This window comes from Eucalyptus grandis, chromosome 11 (assembly GCF_016545825.1).
Source record: "Eucalyptus grandis isolate ANBG69807.140 chromosome 11, ASM1654582v1, whole genome shotgun sequence".
Lineage (NCBI taxonomy): Eukaryota > Viridiplantae > Streptophyta > Magnoliopsida > Myrtales > Myrtaceae > Eucalyptus > Eucalyptus grandis.
In genome coordinates this window covers 8,239,560-8,259,287 of record NC_052622.1, presented here as the reverse complement: position 1 = coordinate 8,259,287, position 19,728 = coordinate 8,239,560, and the positions used below count along the sequence as shown (strand labels likewise).

Sequence of the window (19,728 nt, the reverse complement as noted above, 5' to 3'; positions counted from 1 at the left end):
CTCTGACTGATTGGAGTTTGAAAGACTGAAATTGTGACAACAATTAAGTCCAAATGAAAAAGATAATTAGCTACTAATTATATTAACAAGAACAACATGACAATTAGGTTGTGCGCCTGCAGATGCAATATGAGATAGTTATAACATTCATGTATTGTATATACTTTTTCAGCATGTTTATTTTGAAGATGTATTGGTTGGATCATTACAAGATAATACGAGAGACTTTTTGTAGAAGTATATATAAAATAAACTATAGTTGCAATAACCACATCACTCGAATGGCTTAGGCTCGATGGAGGACGTAAAGCTACCTATAGGGGGGGAGGAAGTTGGCATGAACGAGTCGATCAAGGAGGAGCTCCCGAAGGATGAGGGAGGAGGTTCCATGGAATTGTCGGAGGACGAAATGGATTCTTTGGTAGAAGAAGAAATTTGGAATAGTCTACGGGGAGAATGAATAATGCATTGGCAGCTGTGCAAGCCACAGAGGGACAAGATCCAGCAAAAACGTATGCAGATGCTCGAAAACTGGCTGACGTCATCGAACGCGCTGACGCGGAAGAGTTCATTTCCGAGATCAAAACGATAGCCAATCAAACCGATCCGTCTGCTATTTTCAATTTCTCGGGCCTATGGAGTGGTTCACTGCTCCACATTGCAGCAGCCGCCAAAAAGTACGACATCCTAAGGCTTCTGCTTGATCATGTTAGTGACCACCTCATAGCAGCCCAAAATGAATGGGGAGATACCCCACTCCACATGGCCGCTAAGGCGGGGGGATCTAGAGCCGCCACGATGTTGATTTGCCGGGCAAGAGACTTGCCCAATGTTGAGGGCAATAATCGGATCCTGAGGATGAAGAACAAACATGGAAACACTGCCTTGCACGAGGCCGTGTTCAATGGTCACGTCAACATGGTGCGCCTCTTGTTGAGAGAAGATTTGGAGCCTGTGTACTGGAAGAACGTGGCTGGGAAATCTCCCCTTTACCTGGCCCTCGACACCAACAACTCCGCTATACATGAGGTTTTATTTTCACTCTCGCTCGAACCATCAAGGATAGAAGGCATGCCGCCCGTTCATGGTGCTATTGTACGTTGGGACGATGGTACGTGCCTAAATCTGCCTATGAGAACTATCTATGTATGTGAAAAATGATATCGTCTCAAATCTGTGCAACGACTTTCCCCACATACCAAACCCGTTATGGGTTTTTATATAAAATTCCAAACCCCGTTTAGTTGGATATATCCAATGAGCCATATGATTCATTTAATAAGTAAACTATCTCACATTTGAACATACTTAAATTGACAAACAGAACCAATTGGCTAAAACTCATTTGTTCTTGATCTTTGATTAGAAAAAGTACAAAGTACAAACATTTAAGATCAGCAATCATAAAAATCTAGAAACTAACAATGACAGATGGAAAAAGATACACTTGCAACGATTATTGTTGATGATTAGATTGCAATTGATCTTGTTTGAGGGTTCACGAAATTAAACTTCTAGTTTTGTAACAAAGTAAATTTAGTTTGATTTATCACATTCTGGTTTCATATTAACTAGTCGGATAAATCTCAAAACCATCTCAAATCCTAGCAGAGTTTTGGATGTTGGACTTCATTGTAGGATTTTAAGGGCGCGTTTGGTAACGATTCTGTTCCCGGGAGCTGATTCTGATAAGAACTGATTCTTTTTGATTCTGTTCCCGGGAACTGATTCTGAGTAAAAACACGTGTTTGGTAACTGTTCAAAATTTTTTATTCTGGAATAGAATTGCGTTTGGTACCGTATTAATTGATTCTGTTCCAAATTAATTTCTTTTGATTTTTAAATAAATTTTAAATAATTTCTTTTGATTTTTAAATAAATTTTAAATAATTTCTTTACTTTTTACTTTTTACTTTTTTTCCCTTTTTTTTTTTTTTTTTTTCTTTTTCTTTTTTTCCCCTTTTTTCCTATTCTTCTTCTTCTTCATTTGGCCGGTCGCCGGACCGCGCGACGGCCAGACGAGGCCGGCGACGCTCACCGAGCGCCGCCGCCCTCGGCGAGGTCGGCCTTCGTCGGCCGAGCCTCGCCGGGCAGGGCGAGGCTCGCCCAGCCCCGCCCAGGCTCGGCCTCGCCGATCTGGCGAGGCCGAGCCTCGCCGTGGCAGGCCGGCCTCGCCCGGCCTCGGCGAGGCCAGCTTGGCCACCGGCGGGGTTGGGCGAGGCCGAGCCTCGCCCGCCTGCCGGCGAGGCTCGCCCGGCCACCGGCGAGGCTTGCCCAGCCGTCGGTGGCCGGGTCGGCCTCGGCCGTGGTGGCGGGCGAGGCCGGCACGCCACGGCGAGGCTAGGCCTCGCCCGGGCGAGGCCGAGCCTCGCCGGTGGCTGGGCTTGCCTCCCGGCGAGCTCGCCGGACCTCGCCCCGGCCGGCGAGCCTCCGGCGATCTCGCCGGACCGGCGGCCGGCGGCGGACCCGCGACCGGCGGCGGCGGCGGGCGGCGGCGGCGGCGGACGGCGGCGGGCAATGGCGAATGGCAACCGAGATGATAAAAGAGAAGAACAATGTTTTACCGTTTTGATTCTCTTTTCGATTCTCTTCCGAGAATCAAATTTTTAGATTCTCAAACCTTGTCCGAAACCTGTTCCTGGGAACAAAATTTTACCAAACGCGTTTCTCGTCCCAAACTGATTCTCGGGAACAAAAATCAGAAATTGTTACTTGTTGGGCAAGTTGCCAAACAGCCTAAGCATTGGCCCGGGGAAGGGGGGTGGTTGTGCCGATCGTCCATTGCACCCCGACTTCTTTATTTATCTTTAAAATAATCATGATACATTGGATCAAGTACAATCATAATATACATAATTTTTCCACTTAGTCTATAAAAAATGTAATCGAGGAATTTTCCAACATCAGTTGATGTAATTTGTCAATTTGGATATAGCACGATATAAAAGAGACTAAACAAGTTAAATTGGCTATTGAAAGAACGTTAGTTGATTCTTTATTCATTTATAGTCATCTAAATGACAAAATAAATAAAACAATTTCTATTAATTATTGGGATTATGATATGGATGATCCCTAAACTTTTCTTCAATATTGAATGTGATGGCTAAATATTTTTTTTTTATTCAATATAGCCATTGAACTTTCAAAAATTCATTTAATGTAATCCTCCCGTTAAAAAATTATAATATCATTAGCTGGCATGACCATAAGTTCTATTAACTTGTTATTAGATTTGCTATGTTGGCGTCCATGTGGTGTGTATGTTGGTGTCCATGTGGTGTACATGTGACGTTCATGTGCTATGTTGGCATCCATGTGGTGTGTATGTTGGCGTCCATGTGGTGTGCATGTTATCAGATTTTATTTTATTTTTGGTACTATTAACTGTTTTTATATTTGCATTTATTTTAAATATAATAAATGTGAATGTTACATATTGATGTCAAATGTAGGGGACTCGATAACAGTTAGAAAATTCTTAATTATCATTATTATATGATCGGGGAAATATATGTGTACTTAACAAATATTAGAGTATACATTATAGGAAGCATTAAAGAAAACATTAGAATTTTAATGATTGCTCATTCAACTCATTAGAACTAATCTAATTAAGACTAATGATTTTCTTTTTTCAACAAAAAGTCATGTGTGGACACCTAAGTTTTTGCTATACATTTAATGCTAAATTACATAGAAAATTAGGGATTAAGCTTTAACCCCTAAATGAAAATGTAATAATTAAATTGCACAGCACTAGAAATTAAGAGAATTTGCATTAATAGTAATAAAATTTATCAATATTATTATTATTATTATTATTATTATTATTATTATTATTATTATTATTATTATTATTATTAAAATTTTCTTAAAGAAAATAAGAAAGAAGGAAAAAAGCGAAAGGGGGCCGGGTCGACCCGGCCCCATATTTCTTTTACGGACGAGCCTGGCCCAGCCCTTGCTCTCGTCTTCTTCCACGCGCCCGCGGTGCGAATGGGCGACGAATAGAGTCAAGGTGAAGGGCAGATTGATTAGTGGCAGCTTCGAGCTGGAAATAGAAAGAAAAGGAGCTGGCGTTGTTGACTGATCCGGGGCCATTTTGGAGGGACGCCAAAGAGAGAGGACCGGCGGGAGTCTTAAAAAGGGACTAAAAGTGAGAGAGATGGAGAGAGGGATCGGAGAAGGAAAAAAGGAGAGTTGGGGGGCCAAGAGAGAAACCGAGAGAGAGAGAGAGTGTGGTCGGGAGAGGGAGAGAGCGAGAAACAAAGAGCAGAGAGCGAGGCCGATAGTGAGAGGCTTCCTCCAGTAGCCACCGCGCTTGGACCTTGGCCGACGACCCTCGCCAACGCGTCCTTTTCCCCACAGTGAGTCTCGGTGCAATATATATATATATATATATATATATATATATATATTCTTTTTCTTTTTTTTTCGGTCGTGTGGATTTCCGGGATCCCGGCTCGGAGGCGCGCAAGGCGACCAGGCGCGCCCCGATCTATCGAGCTCGCCCCACTTACCGCCACCGAGCCGGGTAGGGAGCACCGCCGACCGCCCCTTGTTTTGTCCTTTCTTGTGCCTTGTTTTGCCCTGTGTCGCGCTCGCCGGATGGGGGGTTGCCGTTGTCCGGTTTTGCACGAATTCGGTCCCGTCCGTATGTGTGCTGCAGTTTTGGGTTGTTGCTCGTTGATTGCCGTGAGTCCCGACGTGAATCGAGCACAGGTCGGTTCGTTTATTTTCTTTTTAACCCTAATGTACTCCAAATGCTCGATGAAATGCCTGAGTTAGATTCGTTTTGTGTGATTTCTGTGTTTTCCGTTTGTTCGGGGCCACCGTGATTTCGTTTCGCCTCGGCCTTCCCCCTCTTCTCCTTTGTTTGGTGCTTGGCCGACGGTGTAGAGATCGGCCGGCAGTGTGTAGTTCGACAGATGAGTGGCGGCCTAGATGGGTGTCGAGAGGTGTCGAGGCAAGGCGTGGGGTTGAGTTTGGCCGATTGCGGTTGAGTCGAGTCTTGGCCGAGCTTTGGGCATGAGGAGGCCGAGCTGAGTCTCAGGCCAGTGGAGATGGCTGGCCAGGCGGAGGCTGAGGTAGTGTGACATCCTGATTTTTCAAATATGATTTCAATTGAATAAATCGGGCCTTTCATCGACACGTCTATAGTGTTATTCTCTGAGCCAGTCACTCAAGAGATAACTAGACTATCTGGAAAAATTATTAAGGGATTTTAACGCAAAAGACTTGAGAATTCGACCAGGAATCGACTGCTCGACCATGCTAATTTGCAAGGGTCATTACGGCACAATTAAAAATCGATCAAAGATCAGAGATAAGTCGATTCGACTGAGATAGGTGATCAAAATGTGGGTGATTCCACCTGATTGCAAAATTCTCGTCGATCGACACTAAATTGATTTTCTATCGTTTTTGGTACCTTGTGTCCGTATTTGAAACCTTGATATTTTCACGACAGCCGAGAGTCGCCAATGTGTCGAAGATGTACAGTGTGACTCGAGATAAATCGATCACTGGTCAATTGCGCCAAAAAAATTCCTAAAAGTTACCCGGTAGATTAGGTCACGCTAAAAGCGTGCCGGATTGAAAATAACTACAAATTTGAACCCAATTTCAGGAATTGAAAGTTCTATAGTGTCACGAGCTATTTTAGGAACATCGACTCATCCTCCAAAGAATTTTCAGAGATTTCAAGATTTTTATGAAAAATCGGTTCGGACGTTGCGGAAAATTAGCGAAGATTCAGATGGGCTAAATTGATGGAAATTTGGACTTCTAAACTCAGCCTGTGAGTGTCGGGGATTTATAGAAAATTGTTCGGAATTTTTCTTCATCGAAATGGACCTTAATTTGGGAAATTGAGTGAGGAAATTGAAGACTAAAAATGGAAATTCGGAGCTTTATGAGGGCAGCAATTTTGAGCTTCAAAATTGATTAATTTAGAGAAATTATAAGTGGAAAAGTATTAGGGGACATTAAGTTAATGCAAGGGATATTATTTGTGGAATTTTAAGCCTTGTTCCAATCGTTTGGTTGAAGAAAACCAGCTGGCTCCCGTCGCTATCCTCCCCCTCCTTCAGCAAGCCTTGCCAGCTGCATCCCCATCTCACCGCCTTAATCTCTCTCTCTCTCTCTCTTTCCTCGATTATGCGAACAGCTCCTTCAGCTTTGTTTCACTTTCATTTTCCTTCGTTTATCTTTCCTTTCCCCCTTCAAAACCACCAACGCCTGCCCATCTCTCGCACCGAACAACCCCACTCATGGAGTCAACACCAGCATCCAGCAAAGGCGGTTTGTTGACCCCATCTTCACCGAACAATCTGGCGAAGCCACTTCCATCCTTCGGTCTTGGTTTTGCTTGGTCAAACCCAGCGAATTCTCCACAGCCGGATTGTTGACCGAAGCAGAAGCCACCCGTCCGAAGCAGCTGCCAGCGTCTCCTCCTTCCTTTCGTTGCCACGACCGTCCATCTCTCCTCGTCCACGCATCTTCATTTTCCCACCGAAGCTGTCTGCTCCATCTTGTTGCTTCGGGTTCATCCGGTTCTGCGTCCTCGATTTCAGCCATCAACGAAGCAGCTTGAAGACCCAGCGAAGTTGCTCCATCCTGCGTGGTCTTCTCCAGCAGCTCGCAATTGTCCAGCGGAGCTCGGCCGTCCAGCCCAGATTTCGGTCCATATCAGCCTGAGTGAGCCCAGCAGTTGGGCCATTGGAAGCCCACGAAAATTTGTAGCAGTCCAGCCCAGTGAAGCAATTACTCAGCCCATTAAATAAGTCCAACAGCCCAAGTCTTGGCCCAGCAGCAAGCCCAAGCCTTTTAGAAGCCCAGTAGAATCAGAAGCCCGCGATTTTGAGGCCCAAGCCCCCGAAGTCAACCCGCTTTAGGCCCAGTCCAATTCAAAAGCAAGTCTCAAATTGGACTGAGATTTGTTGGGCCCTTTTTAGGCCCGGCCCAAGTCCACCATCGCCGCCGAAAATTCAGATTTCGGCCGCCGTTCTGTCGTTGCAGTGAACCAGTTTCGGCAATTAACCGGTGATGTCTAAGGGGTGTTTAGATTTATTTAATTAGGAATTAAGTGGTTAGTTAGATTAAATTAGAAATTTAATTATTTAATTGAGCATGTTAGGTGGTTAGCATGGTTTAGCTAAGGCCTAAATAAATTGTACTATTTATCTAGAAGGGCACAGGGAATTTTCCGGGTCCGTATTGGTTATTAATTTAATGATTCTAGCCTAGGTTAGTATTTTTAGAATTTAGATTGATTTATTTAATTAATTTCAGTAATTATTTAATTATTAAATATTTTCTGGAAATTAGGCCGGGATAGTGAGTGACCGGAATTTAGTGCTTGATTGCAATGGTGTGGTTAAATTCTGAAATTGAGTTTTAAATTATGCAAATTGAGTGCTGATTGGATTTTTGGTATTTAATTTCAAAAATTGTGAATTTTCAATATTTATTCAGAAAATCCCAGATGTCGGGTTTTGGCACCGAAAATAGTTTTTAGTACTATATGAAATAGTAGGATTTCAAAAATGAAGAATATCAATTTTTAAGGTCAAGTTGACCGTGTACCCACACACGAGTAATTTCATGTGAATTTCTAATACGAAGAAAAGGCCATGCTCACCATTTTAATTGAAGCATTTGAGTGCAATGCACGGTACCCTGGGCCATATTTGAGTGATCGTGTGATGGTTAAGAGAAATCATCCCAAGCTGTTAAGCTGGACGTTATCCCTATTCGGGATACCCCCGGTCAACTGGAAGTTGGTTGCTATAGATTCTGGACCCTTTGCTCCTTCGGGAAAGTCGTCTGATAAAGAGACGTGCCGTGCTTAATGGGGTGAGACGATGTCTGGCAATGCCAGAAGACCGCCGAACAGAGAGTAGGCTGTGCTATATGCCGAAATCAAAACTAGGAACGCATGATTAATTGAGCATGGTGTTCCAGTTGTTGGAGCTTATTTATTGCTCATGTTTTCATGCTATCTGAGTTAGAAATTGTACTAACCTGCAGGGTGAATCTAAGACAAGGTAAGTCTCCTTGATTGTGTGATTATGTGATTATGACACTTCCGAGCGTATTTCCCTCCTAATCGGGGTTTAGAGCTTAGACTCGCTTAGATTATATCTCACCCCGTTGTGGGACAACATTTTCAAAGTCGTCGAGTGGAGGACCGGGAGCCGAGAGGAGGTGATGTGAAGTGTAGGTCAGTTAGGACCGTCTCTTTTTGGAAAGCTAGTTTTTGTGGCCTTTTGGTCATAGACCTTGTACTTGACATTATGTGAATATAAAAGCATGTTTGTTTTGTGAATTCGTATCCTGCTTTTCTATCCCGAGATGATTACTGTCAGGGGATTTCTTTTCACTTCCGCATGTGCAATAAAATGGAAAGGGTCGATGACTCGTCCTGGGAAGTCGCAAATTATTATTGACCAAATAAGGATTGGCACTCGCTCGGGGTTCGAGGCGTGACAGGCAGTGCCGGGTGCTCTTGCGGCCAGGCCGAGACTAGTGGTGCCGCTCGTTTGGGCCATCTCCGTTGGGGGGTTGCGAGAGGCGAGGGCGCAAGTCAGGTCGGCTGTGTGGTCGGAGCTGGGTCGGGGGAAGAGAGCTGGTCTGGTTCCATTTGCTTCTCTAGGCTACTGTTGGGTTGGCCAAAATTTGGGTCTAGGCTTGGCGAGGTTGGGTTAAATGTTAAGGCCGGCTTGTCTCGGGCTTGATGAGCCAGTCCATTCGTGGACCCGGTCGGTCCCGGCCGGGTCGGATGGGGAGATCCGACTTGGGTAGTTTATTGTCTTATATTATTTTTTTATATTAAAAGGTTATTTTTTTATAAAAAATTAAATTTTTGAAGATTAACATATGCAAGAATTTGGTTAAGAATTGCCATGTCATGCCTTCTTAATATAATTAGGCCTTTGTTGTTTGCACATTGGTTATGTTGCATGTTTGATTTGCATATTTAATTTACGTATGTAAATGTTTGGTTGCTCGTGTTAAATTTTAGTGCAATTTGGACTTTGGTTGTTTTATTACCACATCACTTTTCAAAAAATCATTTGTTAATTTCCCTTTCCCATAATAGGTTGGGGTTAGTTTAGACCCTAATGAAAATGAGACCTACAAAAACCATTTGCATGCTCAAATGGACACTTACCTTTAGGATCATAATCAAAAATCAAGGCTGCTTGAACATGTTATTGATGATTGAACAAGGCTAGGTATTGAAATGATGTTAGTTAGATAATTAGTGTAGTCAAGTCACTAATCCTAAATTCACTGGTTATATAAGTAGTGAGGTATCCTTAATAGACTAGTAGTGACTCATTTAAAATTTTCATAAGGCCAATTTAGACTAAGATTGAATATCCTAATGTCACATGAGATAAGAGCTTAGGAGAGCCCGTGCTTAATCGAGGGCTACAGACCCATCATTTAGGCAATATCCCTAAATGTATGCCTTTTCCCCTCTTGGACGGAAATGGTAGGTCAAAATCATGGTATTGAATGAGTCAAACATAAACCCTAATTCGAAGCAAAATAAGTGGATGGTGCAAGAAAAATAATTAATTTCTTGCAAATTAGAGTTCTACGTGTCACGTGTCACTTTAGAGGCAAATCCGTTAGGAAGGACCTCTTATAATTAATTTGCAAAAGTCACCGAGCTTTTATTATTTTGGACGTAGATTTTACTGGCAGTACTGGCAGTGAAAGGGGACTTGTTTTGTTGTCCACCACTGTGTTTATGTCATCACAGATCAACACTGTGGCTGTCATAACTTGGATTTATATGATTACGCGCACAGCACATTCAATATGGAACAAATCATGTACTGGCACACACCCATGCGTGTAGTAACATGGCTGTGTAAAAAGATAGTTTTAAGTGGGTTGTTATGTGCGTAAAGCAAGGACAATTTAAGAAATACAAAAGTGAGAGAAATGCCGCTTTCCCATAATACAAAATAGTCTTACCGGTCGTGTATATTGTGTGTATAAATGAATGAGTAATGCTACATGTATTAAGGTTTCCATCAGAAAGCCTTACTAAATGATATGGCATATGTCATGTCATTAATTATGCATGGATTAAGTCAGAAATCAGAATGGCGCAATGAAAATTAATACGGAGAAAAAGCCATGAATTGAGCAAGATCAAGGCTTCCCTATTTAGTCAAAATTATAACAACTAGTTTTAGCATTGCAATCTATTCCAACATGGGCGACTGTCAATCCATCTCGTGTTTACGTAGATGTGGCCCTAATTTGGTGCTCCTGATCCCAGAATTAGTCGCCAAGATACTCCAATGGAACAAGAAGCTATTTGCAATGATTGACTCAGGAGGGTACAATGTATTCCATTTAGGTGCTTACATCAAGTGGTCCCCAGTATTCGATATCTTACTACCAGAAATTGAATATTTGGCCCGAGAACGGGACATGAATGGGGATCTTCCCATTCATATAGCGGCCAAGAGGGGCCATGTTAACCTAATCAAAAAGCTATATCCAGTATCGCAATTGCCAAATGGACAAGGACAAACCGTTCTTCATGTCGCAGCAAAATTTGGAAGAGCTTCAGCGGTGAGACAAATACTCAGACATCCAGAACTGGGAGAGCACATAAATGCAATGGATCATGATGGAAATACACCTTTGCACTTGGCTGCGATGCATGCACAACCCGCTGCTTTGATTCATCTTTTGCAGGATAAAAGAATTCGACTCACCACTTCCAACAACATATGCTTGACCGCTTACAACATTGCTGTAGAATGCATGGCAAGGGAGCATACAATTCGGAATGTAGGTAACATGAACGGTTACTATTTTATCTATCAACTTATTGGAGATTTTGTATACTAATTAATTTTCTAGAATAGCCAAGACTCCTCTTGAATTGATGTTCTACAAGTCTCTAATTTAGTTACATATCTTGGATAATGTGGAGATCACAATTTATATATCCTGATTAATTGAGCCTATGAATACGGTCATGTACAAAAGGCAGGGGTTGTCAAGGTTGCATTCCATTTTTTCATAAAAAGCCAGGGGTCAAAGAGGCGAAATGTTGCACAAACTCATAACGTTATCATTATGTCGACCTATGAAAGGATTGACCGCATACATTTCATTGATGCTTCTTTTCTCATCTAAAATGAACTTGGTGCTTTGTTGTCAATTCTTCTAGAAGAGCAGACTCTGCATCTTTAGTAAAAGTTTCCAGAGTCCATTCCCGTTTTCAATATGGTATAAGCTTGTTCTTTTTTCCATTTTATATTCTTCCCATCTTAGGAATTGGCATACATGGTGTTGGCTTGCTCGGACATTTGGGAATCTTCAGTTTCTGACAGAGACACGCTCATACTTCGACCGGAAGCTCGAGATGAAAAGCTTGTCTCGCCCGAAACGAAGCCAGACAGGGATGCAACCAGGGATTTTGTCAATTCCCGTATGGTGGTGGCAATGCTTGTGGCTACTGTGACTTTTGCAGCTGGTTTCGCAGTTCCTGGAGGATTTAACGGCTCGGACATGGCCTCCAAAGGTGACCAGGGCATGGCTACGATGCTGGACAAGAGAATGTTCCAGGCTTTCGTGATTTGCAACACCATCGCAATGTTCTGCTCAATGATCGTCGTTGTCATACTCTACTTGGTGCGGCTAAATGACGTCGGAGCTGTGGCATCTGCATACGCGAACTCAACACTGCCACTAATAATTGCACTCCCGGCAATGTCGGTTGCTTTCTTAACTGGTGTCACCTTGACCATTAGCAAACTCCCTTGGCTTGCCAACGCCATATTTTATTTGGGACTTGTTTTCCTCCTCATTATCTCAGTTGCTTCATTGTTACAGTTCCCTCCCTTACTTGTGATAGGCGGCCTTTGTTGTCGTCGTCTGGTGCTTGGGATTATTCTCATTTACATTTCTTTGTGGGGAGTTGACACATCCGTTTATAATGATGCCAGTAAATCAAAGACCAATGACTCGACGGCAGCGAAATGTGGGGAGGCGCCACATCCTCCAAATCACTGATTCAATTGATCATTCGATATTATCTATGACCTGTATTAAATAATATGTATTTTCCTTTATGTATGTGGATCAATGTACAGTTGTTTTCCTGTTATGTCAGATCCAAGGTCATTGTTAAAGTTACCACTGAATTTTACATGTTATTATTGTTATGATACACATGTGAGTTATGTTAAAGAAATCTCACATCAAAAAATTAATATGGTATGTAGTAGTCGATATATCCTAGTTGACTGGTTAAGTTTTTAAATAAATGTGGTTCAACTGAATAGTCGACGGGTTCAAAGTTGGCTTTCTCTTGGTGATCTCGTCAGGTGAAGGTATTGGGCTGCTGGGTTCAAACCTTTCCATGTCCTCTTTGCCTCATCATTTATATGTTCTCATATTTTAATTTTGGAGCAAAGTTGAGTCTACGACCGCGTCAGCACTGGCTGTGACACGTAGCATGGCCGACACTGAGTGGGTATCCCACGTCAGACTTTTTCAGGAAATAGGAATGAATTGGAAAATAGGCAAAAATTTTAAGACATGATTGGCTAAATTGAAATGTTTAGAACTTAACTAGCACAAATGTAAAAGGTTTAGGACTTTTCGGGTTTTATCCCAAAATCAACTGTCTATCAACTTCTTGATGCTCAGTTCCTCACGAAATTATTGACAAAGCATTGAGCCGAAGCAAGCCCAAATGAAGTATTTGGCTCATCAAATCTGAGTCCAAATATGGGTTGGAACTCATTTTGCCGGCCCTACTAAAATCTAAACATATTAATAATTACGGATTTATACAGCATCCTTTTTCACAAAGATGTGTTGTTGCTTATGAAAAATCGACAGTGATTGGTTTTCATGAACTTGCCTGTCATATTGTCGACATTCCAATTATATATGAGCATAAGAGCGAACTTTGATGTTTGGAAGTTGTAATCTGCAGAGAGCAACTCGAATTCTCCGAAGAAATGGTTTCAACCACGGTGTTCTTGATTACCACAGCTATTATGCTGCTCTCTTCTCCAGATTCAAAAGCTCAAACCACCAAATCTCCCCCTCCAAGCCTGGCTCCCGCGCTGGCCCCGGTCCCGACAACTAACCACGCGAACCTCAGGTACCCGCTAGTATTGCAATATTTGATTCCACCCTCTATGAGTATTATTATGGTCTTACGAACAATATAAAAGTCGCGAAAGCAGCCCATACTTATATGTATTTTCAAATTTGCAAAAAAGGAGAAGTAAACGTGAAAGCGGAAAATTGAAAGTAAGATGTTAAACTAAATGTGAAGTATCCAATTAAATTTCTCTCTTTTTAAGATATATATTATCGTCACTCAATTTAAAAATTTGGCAAACTGAAAAGATTATAGAACTGTGGGCAATTGATAAAAAAAAAAAAGTAATTATTATATGAGTAGAAGTAAATGCGAAATCTTATTTTATACTATGAGGTGTTCCAATACTTAAGTCAATTAATTTCGACGAATGTATGCAAATTAGTTTGTTGACATGCATTAAATAAGGGTTCTCTTGAGATTAGCAATTGAGGCCAAAGTTACTTTCACTGAAAATAGGTGTATTTTTAAGCACAAAATTTATGTTCTCAGATTAAGTCCCAACTAATCAACTAACGCTTTATGTGTTAATTAATGGTAGAGTAGGAAGTATGAAGCCATGAGATGAGAGTCATAAAAGTGGCAGTAGATAACTTTATCGCAATTGAATTTATCAAATCAAAAGCTCTTTTTTTTTTTTTTTTTTGCTAAGTGCATATCGTTGGAAAACTTTTTGTGCTCTATGAGCAAAGCTAAATCCGAATAGAAAATGAAGAAACTCTACTATTTTCTAACGGAATTCATTTGATCGAAATTATCTATCAATTTGACGTGGATTCCAAAATATCCATCGAATCATATAATGAAAAAACTAATTTTTTCCTCTGAATCAAACAATTTCTTAAAAGAAAAAAAAAAGAGTCAATGACTTCTTGATCTCGATCATCCTCGATTTGAAAGATACAAGTGTTTTCCAAAGCTTGCGGTTATTTCCATGTAAACAATGATATAAATGTAGATGGATTAAATTCCTGCTTCTCTTGAGGTATTAAAATTTCTATGCTTCCCAAAATCATCTCTGTTGGCAATTAGGCAAGAGCCCACCTGAGCTTGCTCACGCAGTGACTACTCGCCAATTGGATAATGCCACGTGGCTAGCCCCACGCCGATCGCATGGGAAAAACGGTTGTCTCACATGACAAGATTACATGGGCCAATGAACCAATAAGGATGGAGAGTTTCGAAATTAAAATTTAAACGTCAAATAAAGAAATGCAAGCAATGTAATTAAATATTTAGCCACGTTGGTTGTATGATTGACACATGACATATTTTCTCATCGTTGGGCCCACAGACCCATAAAAGCTGGTGTTTCGAGGTTGCCGAATAGCGTTCCAGCCATATGAAAGTTAAATTACAAACCGATTTGCACAATAATTATTGAGCTTTGATATGTGGTAATAAGCAGATGAACTATAATCCTACTAACAATTGAAATGCCAGTGAAATATGAGCAAAAGAACACTCAGTATCAAAACTTAACACAAGATGACACTTAAGTGCCAAAAGTGTCACTTTTTTTAAAAATGGGATACTTAAGTGTCACATCAGCGAACTCTATCGGAAATTTTACCTGATAATTTTTTATTAACATTTTTCGTTTACGTGGCTTGCCGGAAGGCTGACTCAAAAAATAAACACAAAAACGACATCATTTTGGCACAATTTGAATTTTAATATAAAAAATTAATTAAATTAAAATTTAAACCATTTTTTTGAAAAAAAAAAAAAAAAGAGAAGTGAGGAGGAAAATAAATAATAGGCAATGGTTGAGGGCTCAGCCCTCGCCGCCGTCGTTGCCCCACAATTATCGGGAAGGCAAGAGAGGGTTAGCAGGGGCATCGAGTCCTGGCCTAAAAGTCAAATTATAGACAACACTTTATCTATGGATGCCCGCGTCAGAGCTTTAACCTTTTGTACCCACTTTCAGATTTTTCTGTCTTTTCCTCGCGACATTAGATTTTCCTGTTGTTAGTGGTGATATATTTCGAAAAGTTATATTCTTCTTTTAATTGTGCCGATATCTTTTTGTTCCCAGTCGTCAGATTTTGTTGCAATGCTTATCTTACGTGGTAAGAAGAGAACTATGGTTTTCATAACAACAAAACTTGCAGATAGCAATTCATAAGTTTCTGCACATTAGTTTCCAGGATGAGAGCAGCTCATGTGGAGTTAATGTGCTCATTGCCGTGAAAATCCCTCTACCACCGAGCCATAATTGTTTAAACTCTCGCCTTTTCTCGCGCCTTCACTATGCCTGCAGTGTGAAATAAAAGGATAAGAGAAAGAGTAGGGGTGATCTACTCTAACTAAAACCGAAAACTAACCTTGTAATTCTCGGTTCCAATATTTTGAAATCGAATCGGACCAGCCGGTTCTAGAACTTCCGGTTATGATTCCTGTCTATTCCGATCCAATTCCTGGGTTACCCATGAACTGATAAAAGCATACATATTTGACTCAGTATTGGTTTTTATAGTTTTGGTCTTTATAAATATTCATTTAACTTTGTTTTTAACTTATACGTCTATAATAGTAACATTAGCATGAAAAGGACATTAGAAGTGCAATAAATTCTATACCATGTTCTCTTTAGTGCCAAAACTTTTCGAGCAATCATGAAATTTCACTTCGGAAAAAAAAAAATTTACTTCAATAAAATTGCCAATTTGAATTGCTGAAAATTCAGACGGGTAATTTTTAATATAAATTATCTAACGTGGCTTTCTAGCAAAGTGAACTCAACATTATTTAATCAGAATGACATGATCTAACTCATGTTTGTCGAAATTAACAAATTGGGAACTAATTGAGTCTCTTCTTCTAACCCTAAACTCATATCCAAGGATTTTGCAGCAAAATTACCATATGAAATTTGCAATGGAGAGCAAGAGAAAAAAAAAAGTGACTCAAGATCGTGTCAACCAATTGAAGATGAAGGGGAATATTATTGCACTTGTGGGCTTAAAAGTCAAAGTATAGACAACACTTCAACAGTGGATGCCCTCTTCGAAGCTTCACCTTTTGTACTCACTTTCAAATGTTTCCACTTTTTCTTGACACCACTCGATTTTCTCATCGTTAGTTGTTGATTTCTTGGGAAAGGTTGTGCTCTTCTTTTTAATTTGTGGGTATCTTCTTAGTTCGTGAATCGTCAGATTGTGTTGCAATTGATTTTTCATGTGGGAAGAAGAGAATTACGGTTTTCATAACAACAAAACCCACAAGTAGCAACTCATAAGTTTTTGAGTATTAGTTTTCATGATGAGATTTGTTTTGTGTGGAGGTAAGGCAATCCATTTTGTGCTTTTAGCCGCGATAGTCCCTCTAGCACTGGACCATTGTTTTCTTTTCCACTATGGCCTTGCCTTCACTATGTCTGCAGTCTCAAAAAGGACGAGGGAGAGATAAATTCCTGGGTGGCACGGTTTCTGACCTAGACCGGGAACTAATGCTAGTTTCAAAATTTTGGAATTGAGAATCAAACTGGCTAGTTCCAAAGTTGCCGATTGCAGTCATCTTCAGTTCCGATTTGATTTCGGTGTTTCTTGTGAACCGATAAAAGCATTCAGATCTAACTCAGTATCGGTTTTTACATTTTTGGTCTTTATAAATATTCATTTAACTATGTTTTTCTGCTTATATCTCTATAATTGTAAAATTAACGTGAAAAAGCATACTAGAAATGTCAACCAATTGAAGATAAAGGCAAATATTATTGCAACCGTGGGCTTAAAAGTCAGTGTAGCCAACACTGTAGATGCCTACTTCAAAGCTTCGACCTTTTGTTCCCACCTTTAGATTTTTCCGCTTTTTTTCCTCGGGCCATTCGATTCTCTCATTGCTAGTTGATGATTTCCTTTGAAAAGTTATATTCTTCTTTTAATTTGGTGGGTATCGTATAAATTTGTGATGCTCAATCTTCAGATTGTGTTGGAATTGATTCTTTTACGTGGGGAGAAGAGAACTAGGGTTTTCATGACAATGCAAATAGAAATTCATAAGTTTTTGCGTATTGGTTGCCAGGATGAAAGTAGTTCGAGTAGAGCTAACGTGGCCCAGTTTGTGGTTTTAGCCACTACAGTCCTTCTAGCACTAAACCATAATTTTTTCCCTCTAAGCACTCTCCTTTTCCCGCACCTTCACATTGCTTGCAGTGTGGGGGGAGAGAGGGCGAATGATTTCTTCATTCACAAGAGGCGTCGTTTGTCAAGAAGATCCAAATCGTTGCTACCTCGAATTGCTTTTCTTATCATAGGAAAATCTACATAAGAATAGAACTTCTTATTAAAAAGTCACTTAGGATGAATTGCCGAAATTTATCATCGGAGACACTTAATTGATTGTTTTTTCTATTGATGTGGCACTCAACTAATCACTCGAAAAGTTTTGACACTTAAGTAAATGTTATACAAAAGTCATAACACTTATAATATCCTTTTTATTAGAAGTAAAAACTTATTTAGAGTTGTAAAGGTTGATTTTCTTGTTAATTTACAAATTTAATCAACAATATAAGAAACACAATGGCTTGAAAGCTTTATCTATCTAAATAGAGAGGGATGGGCACGCGCTCGGAGGTTCGAGGCGTGACACAATCTTCATTGGAGATTTTACCTTACTGCAAGTAATCTACCCGAGCACTTAACTTTTTGCTCGATTTTGATGGAAAAATTTGATCAATGCTTTACATCATTGAGTTAATGTTGATTCTCTGCATTTTAGTCGTTTGATTCATGTTTCCATTCATCTTCTTCAAGAAAAATTAATATTGTATAATAAATGCATGTAACATTAAAATGAATGTGTACTTGTTGGGTTTGTTTGTGAAATTCTCTAGCTATTTGATTAGTTCTCTTTTAAATATCCATTTTGCAGTATGTTGACACCTAAATTTGGCAATTTAGTTATTGCATAGGAAATTAGGGGTTAATTTTATTAATTGCATAGCATATAGATTTAAGTAGCATTTATTTTGTTATTTGCATTTTTTGCATTTTATTGGACCGGTGGCGGATATATTCAAATTAGATGAATCAAGCCCATGAAGCGAACAAGTTAGCCCAAGCCCGTGTTTTTTAATAATTAAAAATTATCTCGTGGGAATATAATATTTTAAAATTTTTCCGAGATATGAATCTTTTTTTAATAGGGCAGATGGCTAAAAGAATATTGCGATTTGGTTTTGAAAGATTTGGATTTAGAGAAAAACTTCATCTTAATCTCGAATCTTTATTAGCATGGGATGAATTTTGTGAAAAATATTGCGGATGTTGATTTGAGGAAGAATTTAAAAATCCAATTCCCTCCCCTATAAAAGGCCATACGCGTATGAGAGGAGGGGGCGTTCTCTTCGTCGAAGGGGGAAAAGACGTAAAAAGTAAAAAGAAAAGAGAGAGAGAGAGTGTGCGGCTGCAGAGGAGAGAAGAAAAGGAAAAAAGCAAAAAAGAAGGAAAATTGTTCCTGTTCATCTTCTTCAGCATCACCGTGCCCCGCCTGCGAGGCTCTACGTGCCCGACCATCTGAAGCCCGCGATCTGCAACTCGCAAGCACCCGCGCCGCTCGATCCGACCTGCCGCTGTTGCTCAGCCCGAAGCCAGGCAGACCCACGCTGCTCGCTCCCCCCGACGTCCTGCCGACCCGCGCCGCTCGCCGCCCCGAAGCTCAGGAGACCAACGATCGACGCTCCCGCTCACTCGACGTCCCGCTGTCCGAGTCCGGCCCGACCGCGCCCACATCTCCGCTCGACGACCTGCTCCTCTGCTCAGCTTCGTCCGCAACGTCCTGTCCTGCCTGACCCGCGACCAGCTGTGCCTGCTGCTCCGCCCGTGCCGCTCCGACCAGCGACCCGACGCTTGCAGCGCACCATCCGCGATCTGCTGCTGCCGCCGGTTCACCCTTGCCGGATCCCCTTTGCCGGACTGATCAGCCAGTTTCCCTTGGAGATCCACTGCCCCGGTGACCAGCCGCACCAAAGAAAGCCCTCTTTTTGGGAAAAAGAAAAAACAAAAAAAAGAAAAGGAGGATTAGGTAGTCTTTTTATTTATTTATTTATTTTTGTTTGCTTTTATTTTCTTCTATAGCCTGTTTTTTTTAGTAAAATTGTTCCTAAATATATTATTGATATTCCAATATGAAAGTGCCCTCGCCTGTCGGTCCGATTTTCGCGCTCGAAATCCGACTCGCAATCCTTTATAAAAATCGACAATCCAATCTCAAGGCCGAGATTTGATTTGCGATTTAATTTTAAAATTGGTCAACCCGATCTCATGCCCAATTTTTGGATATCAATATTGTCTTACTTGATTTGATGCCGTGGTGTTTGAATTAATTTTATTTTCATAAGAGGAAAAAAATCAAAAAATTCGAATTAGGGTTAAGTTTGTTTTGGAATATTCCTAGTCTTAGGGTTAAAATCGCAATCTTATTTCGGATTTTTAAATAAGAAAATCCAAAACATCTGAATTAGGATTAGGTTTGTTTTTATTATCTTGCATATTTAGGATTGCAATCTTATTTCAAATTTTTAAATAAAAAAATCCAAAAAATAAAGTGCATTTATTTAG

The 19,728-nt window shown here is 40.6% G+C and overlaps 1 protein-coding gene across 1 annotated transcript; it reads left to right on the top strand.

The window, feature by feature from the left end:
* The first annotated feature begins 456 nt into the window (after positions 1-456).
* On the top strand, positions 457-12,057 carry LOC104427138 (protein ACCELERATED CELL DEATH 6). The gene is made up of 3 exons (XM_039305032.1): positions 457-1,111; positions 10,307-10,827; positions 11,317-12,057. Exons 1-3 carry the CDS (start codon positions 457-459, stop codon positions 12,055-12,057), a joined length of 1,917 nt encoding a protein of 638 aa, XP_039160966.1.
* The last annotated feature ends 7,671 nt before the right edge of the window (positions 12,058-19,728 follow it).